Here is an 8,145-nt window from a genome sequence, read left to right as displayed (position 1 = left end):
ATTTTTGTAAACGTTTAATCCATTAATGACTTTAATTTAATCTAATTTTAACAAGGCTCAATTAATATTGGATTGATTTCAAATTAAGAATTGAGAAATTAGTTATCATATATTTATTGTTTTTTTGCTGGTATATTTATTGGTTTTTGAACCATTCGATCATTTAATTCATACATGATACATATACATATATATATATACACACACATACAGTAGATATATATATTATGTGTATATGAAACTAACGAAACCGACTGAATCCATATCTTTGTTGGATTCCATCAATTTTTCAATTTCGATACCTAACAAAGAAAGAATTTAATTTTTGACTTTTAAAGTAATTATATAAATGTTGGGACAGTTGCCAATCACTTCATTCCCAATCATACTTTCGAAGAAGATATGAGATATCTCGTACGTCGCATCGAAACATCCAAAATATTATAATTAATTTATAATAATTTTGCTCACGTCTTTAGTTTTTAGTAGATGTTGTGTCCCATAAAAGTAATTAATATATGTTGGCAGTATTTTACGTTATGTAGTTTCGAGTGTTTAGTTCTATAATTTAAGGACTTTGCCGGATCTTTTGTAATCACGACATCGTTGAATCATTGAGGTCTCGTTCATCTAGGGACGGATCAAAGATTTTTTCATCAAAAGACTAATTTTTATATGAAAAAATTATGAGATATATCTTATGCGTATCTAACATAGGGCCAACAAGGACTACTATATATATATATATATATTTTTCACGGGAAAGATACTATATTTTTACTCTACTATTTAAAATTTTTGAAACTTAAAATATATATTAAAATTTCCTTAAATTGTTGAAAATAATGTGCGGTTTATTGATAGAGTTGAATTATAAAATTTCCCTTGAATATGTGAAAATGGGGTGAGACTATGCTCTACCAGATGTGGTACACTTGATGAAATTAAAACCTTGGATTAAGGGAAGACCCACATAAAATCATGTGGAACTCACGTAATATTTTCATGTCTCGCCCGTGAAAATGATATCCGGTTTATTGATAGAGCTGATTTTATGATCTTTGTGGCACAGGTTCGATTACTAATCACCACATTGTTTTTTTTTTTTTTTTTTTTTTTTCTATTTCCATAGCTTGGGTCCCACAAAGCAAATATTTAAATATTATTTATCTAAGCCTGAAATCTTTATGTACTTTATTCTTAGCCAATTAAACCAAACTCCTTGGAATTCATGTATATATAGGTACGTATATATATGACCAAAAAATAAGTGAGAACAAATGATCAAAAATGCAATTTTTTCCATATTTATATATAAGAAAAATATTTGTTTATCAAATATCATATTTCAAGACAAAATTAATTGTGTCTCTCCTTAAACACACAGTGTACATGCACCCTCTAAAGCATTTTTTCTATGCACTTTGGGTACTTCAAACTAAATATGGACAAAGAAGAGACCAAGGGCAAGCCACATACATGAATACATGATAGTGATGATACATCAGCCAGTAATCAACCATATAAAAATCCTGGTACACAACCAATAACACAACTTTAGCTTAAGTTTTTTCAACAACAATATCATACAAACAGACAATTTTCCCCATCCTATATCCACTTTGATACGCAGAATTCACAACATTTCAGATCCAATATTGACTGAAGAGCTGATCAAGTGGCGAATACATATCATCGATCATGAGCCCGAAATCATGTTCACCGAATGATTCACAATCTGAAAGTGGATTCATGTCTGAGACGGGGATTCCCTGATTGAGTGATGGATCTGGAGCTTGGATATTGTTCCACGATCCATCGACCGTTTCAGCAGTTTCAGCGTCAGGATTCATACCAGGATATTGTCCTGGAATGAGAGGATTCGACATTTGCTGTTGAAGAGAATCCGGATCATCGAAAGAGGTGACATCTTCCCAGTGCTCCAAAGCAGATGATAACAACTTTTCTGCATCAACCTGCCATAAAACTTTATTATGGTCAATTAATTCTACAGAGGCCTCTGATTATGTAATGATGAGGAAATTGAAGACATAAAATTTTTGAGGATTATATGAAGCATGCCTTATTGTCTTCGGATAACATATTGGTGGCAGCATACTCGCCTTGTGAATACATCCATTGCAACTCCCCGAAAATGTCGAAAACAACCCCAGAATTCTCCTGAGAATTCAAGTACCAGTACATCTTGTGACTCTGGCATTTTCGAGCATGATTTATAGTGTCCTCCCACTTCTTTCCATTCGAAAGAGCAATCTGCAGATAAGCCAACAAAGTTATGCATCTGTATGCAACTTTAAGGTGAATAAACAGAGAAAAGGGTAGTAAAAAACATTTACATTTTTCAGTTCTCCAGGATTTATCAGGTGGTGGATCAGAAATTTCTCAACGGTATCAATTCCTTGGGCTTGCAGACGCTCCTCTATCTTACCATGTCGTTGTATGTTTTTCAGCACCGAAATTTTATCCCTCAGATTCGGGATCTCCTTCTTCATGGAATCTAAAGATCAGATGATAAAAACACTTGTTGTTAAAGATAATATTAAGGAAAAATAGACATTTTATTCTCTAAATAGTCCTGTTTTGAGTTTGATCGTTTAAAGTTAGGCCTTTGTATTAGTTAGTTGGTAGATGAGATTCTAGCATATGGGTAATATCCAAACCATGTATTCAACGGTTCATATTTTTACACATAGGCACGTGACACACCGACAAAATATGTTATCACTCCAACAAAGGAGGATTTTGATCGATGCTGGTGGCAGAAAGATGAAACTTACATTTTTTGCGGTAACACTTGACAGGAAAAGATTCAGTCTTTGCTTCTTTGACAATGATCTCATCAAAGGTTCCTACAATTCTTGCCCCCAACCGGAACACCGTCGGCTTCACCTTGGTCGCGTGATGTCTGAACTTTACGCCTTCCAAAACGCAGCTGCCTCCTTGTAGATTACACAGATTTACTGTAAGAAGAGGCAACTTCTTCCCTTCTACTGTTACAATTTTCTCCTTGAATCCTTCTCCTGTACAATCATCAGTTCCCTGTGCAAGAAGAACTAATTCAACTCTAGCAAATGCAACAGGTCCAACGTCGATTTTCTGTCCTGTGGAACTATCAATGAGAACCACTTCAATGCAAGTGTTTCCTTCTCCTTTTAATTCATGACATGCCAATGTTGGCTGAAAAATCTTGGTAGAGAATCGAAGCTCCATACTTTTCGGTTCCGGGGTCGGATTCGAGTCCATAAGCATCCTTTCAAGTGGAAAACATTCCATTATTTTCACCAAAATTTGTAGCATTCCAATTTCCATACATGCATGCATGTAATTCTCACCTCTTGGTTTCTGTTAAAATTCCAGTCTCATTAATCCCTTCGAATCTGCACTTATCTTCCACCTAGTAATTTGGGACCAAAAGGTAGATATGCAAAACGAAATTAAAAGCATTTATTTTGTAATAATAATAATATGATACAAAAATTAGGAGGGAGGGGCTAGCTGCCTCAGGCCCTCATCAACGTGCATGGGGTAAAACTTAAAAGTGCTGAAAGAAATCTTACGAAATATAATGTATAATTAATCAAGAAGTACTTGAAATAAATCGTAATGAAAAATTAGATTTATATAATCTATATGCCTTCCTGTAAATAAAATACGATTATTAAAACAATTAAATAATAAAAATTCGAAACCAGCTAGAAAATGCTTTTAAAATGTTTTCACTTTCAACAAAAAACTTTTAATCACATCAATTCTTTTCCTAAATGTAATTCTGTTGTGAGACTTGCTCACAAATCTATATATATATATATATATATATATATATATATATATATGTGTGTGTGTGTGTGAGATAGGTGTTGGTATGTTTAGTTTGTCTCACATCAGTTGGTAAAATAATCTGAGAGTTTAATATATAGACAATGACAAAATCTCCTCTTGAGCTAGCTTTTGAGGGTGAGTTAAGTTCAAGTCTCGGTTAATTTTTAAAATGGTATCAAAGCCCGGATTCCACCGTTATATTGGTATGTTTATGTTGGTATGTTTAGTTTGTCTTGCAACGATTGGTAAAATAACTTGGGAGTTTAATATATAGACAATCTTCTTGAGTAGATTTTGAGGGTGAGTTAGGTCCAAGTCTCATTTCTAACAATAGGATCGATCATGCCCATATTTATAATGAAAAATAATACTTTTGACACAAAATAATATTTTTTTCATAGGTCGAATTGAGTCGAGTTGGATATCATCTCACAAAATTGATCGTGAAACGAGTTTTATTGGAGTTTTTGTTTTTCTTTAATAACTAATATAAATATATAATTCATTATATTTTAACTACTCTTCATAGACTTATGACTAATATTTAACTTAAGAAACATTTATTTTTTGTTCTCATAAATTTATTAGTAATATTGAAATTATTGGGATCAATATATTAAGATATAAAAAAAAAATCAAAGTTTTATGAAATTCTAACAAAAAATGGTGAATTGGGATGAAGATTTATTTTTTACTTTCCTTGATCGTTCATATTGTTTAATTAATATTTGCATGATAGGAAAATATATGATTTATCTGAAAACTTGAATAGGTGATAATAAAATTATATAAAGGGGTTATATTTTTTGTTTTTTAAAATAATATGTATATTTTAGCAAGAAAAAAATGCATATTTTAATTATTTTAGTCTTATTATATATTACTTTTACGATGGTAAAATTAATAATAATTTCAAATACTGGGTATAATGAATGTTTTTTTTAATCGAAATTTTCACTCTCTGCCATCGGAGATGTTAAAGTAGGTTGGATCTGTTGGATTGACCCGCCCTGCTTTGTTTAATAGACACATATGGTTGTCAATTTTCTAACCCACCTCGCCAAGTGGTGAATTATGACGGATTGTGAGCTAACTCACCAAATATAATTAAAAATTGGCAGACCGGCCCATCTCGCACCATTAAATAGACTGGTTGTGTTACTAATTTTTCAACTCGTCCCGATGATGGGCTGGCACGCCAAGCCCTACCAATTTTCAAGTTTTGGTGAGTGGCCCGCCCTGCCACCCTGTTTTGACAACTATACAACTTTAATCGGCTAGGTTTTTTCATGATCTTTTGACTGTTATATGTACTAGTCATGGGGCACACGCGTTGCGTGTGTGACAATAATCTTTTAAAAAAATATTTAAAGGTAATCTGATAATCGGTTGAAGAGAAGATTTAGGAAGAGTAATAAATATACGTGGATTGAAAGTAAGAAGACACATGGATTTTGAATTCTAAATTGGGTGTGTGATTTAAATTTTTTTAATGAAGAGTAAATTAGTCTTAACATTAATTTGGACAAAATAGTTAGTCTAAGGTACGTACTTAGCAATTATTATATAGTAAAGATAGAAAAGATATATATTATATAATTACATATGATATAACTTTGGACTGAAAAAAAATTATATAACTTCATGTTTATCAAAATTTCCGTGAACGTACAATTGCTAGAAAACTGTAAATTATAAAATAGGAACAAATACAATTCCGCATTTGACATTCATGAAAATATGGATACAACTTTAGCTGAATATATCACCTCTGAACAGAAAACCTATTTTCTAAAACTTAATTATTACAATTCCTCCAAAAACATATAAACAAAGAGTAGATCTCTTGTGAGACGGTCTCATATTATTCGTGAGACAGGTCAACCCTGTATTATTTACCATAAAAAATAGTATTTTTTTTTCATAAAAATTAATATTTTTTCATGGGTGACCAAATAAGATATCCGTCCTACAAGGTTAACTCGTGAGAACTTCTCATATAAATGAGAGTTTTTGTGATAAAAAAAAAAGGAAAATTAAGTTTTTTGGTCCATTAACTTGTCCATGTTTTGGTTTTGGTCCATTAACTTTTTCGACGTGGATTTTGGTACACTAACTTTGCATTTTCAGTATTTTTTGGTCCAACTGCATACGTGTCAACTTCTGATTGGTCCAAAATGATGACGTGGATCAATCAGAAACTGACACGTATGCAGTTGGACCAAAAAACACTGAAAATGCAAAGTTAGTATACCAAAACCCACATCGGAAAATTTAATGGACCAAAACCCAAATAGGATAAAGTTACTGGACTAAAAAATTTATTTTCCTACAAAATAATACATAAATTATCTCCAAAAAAATTATACATAAATAATTAAACATATAGATCATATTGATCATAATAACATATCTTAAATCATCACAAAATCATATATGCTCATACACACACGAACATGTAAAAAAAAAAAACTTCAATGAGACTGTCTCATGAACCAATTTTGTGAACGGATCTCCGACAGGATCCGATTTATGAAAAAAAAATTAAATCACTTTAATTTAATGTTAAAAATATTACTTTTCACTATAAATATTGATCGGATCGACTAGTCTCATAGGACTTATCTTCGTTCTAATAGCTAGCTTCAAATAAAATCGATATGTAAGATCTCTTGTGAATGAGAAGTCGACCCCATTAGCTGACTTCGTGGATAAACTAATTACCTGGGACTAGTATAAATCAGGCAAAAACCAATAAATATTAATTGAGGATATATTTATTAATTGCTCAATATCTAATTAATTTAGATATAGATCTTGATCTAGAAGTAAAAACATACTAAAATAAATTGAAGTGAAGACTAAAATTCTTATTATTAATTAATTAGTAGGTGTAAAATTAATATACATACGCACCGTTTTATAGACTCGGTCAACTTCCATAGCTTACCCTTAGCTGATCTTTAACCTCCGGAAAAACCTGATCATCAACATGGGATATGAATCAAGAATTAACTTAGTTTAATCCTAGTCGGATTGATCGAGGCCAAGAAGAAGAAGAAGAAGAAGACAGAAGACAGAAGAAAGATTTTCAAAATTTTCGGGTCCGATCAGATATAGACATATATATTACTGCCGGAAAAAAAAAACGACGGAGAAAGGAGGGTATGATCACTTTACAGTTTTAGAAACAAAAAGATCCTGCTCATGATCCAACGAAACCTGCAGGCTAAAGATCTGTTGGAAATGGTTTGAATTCTTGAATATGCATGGCTAGGGAATTTGTTTCAGCTTATATACTAAATTAATTATAAATGTACTTGATTTAATTAATTTCCCAGATGTTCCTACGATGCTTCCTAAGTCTCACACAACAGCACACGAATCAGACACGGAGGAAATATGAATTGAATTAAGTAGCTAAATCATATAAAGTACCCTACAATCATGCATGCATGATATTTAAGGTTCGTGTTTGGATTGATGTATTTTAATCAAGATCGGTTTCATTTGAAATCCATCACATTTATTATTAAAATTACAAAACTTCATGATATGAATTCTAGCTAGCTTTGAAATTCTCGTCGATTTTGTCAATCCAAATAAGTTAAAGGTTGCGTTTGGATTGAAGTATTTCAAATCCATATGGATTTTGATTATAATTTTAGTGTTAACAATGAAACATAGAGAAATCTCAAATTCATGACTTAAGTATTTACACATTACTTAGATGGATTAAAAAATATTCTAAATGACCACTTTATTGGATGAACTTAAAATTCATTCTAGCTACCATGAATTGTCATATAAACATAAAAGAAGTGGATTTGATATTTATGGTGCTACTTCTTTAAATAACAAAAATATATTTGAAATTTATGGATTTGAAATACTTCTATCCAAGCGGAGCCGAAAAGAATTTGAAATCCATCGCCTCATATTCATCAATTCAAACACAGTCTCATGGCTCGGTAAAGAATTATTATATGTTATAGTTTGCTCGACTAGGGTTTTCGCAAATGGTTTGAGTTTCGTGGTGTTTCCCGATATCTTGAACCAAAAAATTTTGAAATATTTGAACAGTCGAAAAGTCAAAATCTAGCTTGTACGTCGTCAAAGGCAATTTCAGGGGAAAATGCCCGTATGCTTCGGGTATTTGTCGACCGACATGCAGTTGGTTCAAATGGGATTATTTGTATATGGCATTAATAATATATATATATATATATATATATATATATATATATATATATAATTGGAAAATAAATTTGATCTACCTATATATGTGTGAGTTTATTTATTTTA

General features: G+C 31.5%; 1 protein-coding gene across 2 annotated transcripts; it reads right to left on the bottom strand.

The window, feature by feature from the left end:
- Window positions 1–1,519: 1,519 nt before the first annotated feature.
- On the bottom strand, window positions 1,520–7,108 carry LOC140866395 (calmodulin-binding protein 60 A-like). 2 transcript variants are annotated; one of them, XM_073271372.1, is made up of 7 exons: window positions 7,021–7,108; window positions 6,757–6,820; window positions 3,354–3,415; window positions 2,799–3,271; window positions 2,358–2,518; window positions 2,083–2,274; window positions 1,520–1,976 (listed from the first exon to the last, which is right to left on the bottom strand). In XM_073271372.1, the coding sequence occupies exons 2-7, from the start codon at window positions 6,781–6,783 to the stop codon at window positions 1,647–1,649; spliced, it is 1,245 nt and encodes a 414-aa protein (XP_073127473.1). In that variant the 5' UTR covers window positions 6,784–6,820; window positions 7,021–7,108; the 3' UTR covers window positions 1,520–1,646. The 2 variants fall into 2 exon arrangements, with proteins under 2 accessions (XP_073127473.1, XP_073127474.1); XM_073271373.1 differs by having other exon boundaries at window positions 7,016–7,086.
- Window positions 7,109–8,145: the final 1,037 nt, after the last annotated feature.

The sequence above is a fragment of the Henckelia pumila genome, chromosome 4, assembly GCF_033568475.1.
Source record: "Henckelia pumila isolate YLH828 chromosome 4, ASM3356847v2, whole genome shotgun sequence".
Taxonomy (NCBI): domain Eukaryota; kingdom Viridiplantae; phylum Streptophyta; class Magnoliopsida; order Lamiales; family Gesneriaceae; genus Henckelia; species Henckelia pumila.
This window is presented reverse-complemented; position numbering and strand designations above follow the sequence as displayed.

What these genes read in the sequence shown, in the direction of transcription:
- LOC140866395 (XM_073271372.1), bottom strand. Translation starts at nt 6,783, where the DNA reads ATGGAAGTTGACCGAGTCTATAAAACG. An exon ending in ATCCTGGAGAACTGAAAAAT is followed by an intron (nt 2,275 to 2,357) that starts GTAAATGTTTTT and finishes GCTTATCTGCAG; the next exon opens with ATTGCTCTTTCGAATGGAAA. An exon ending in TGTTATCCGAAGACAATAAG is followed by an intron (nt 1,977 to 2,082) that starts GCATGCTTCATA and finishes GTTTTATGGCAG; the next exon opens with GTTGATGCAGAAAAGTTGTT.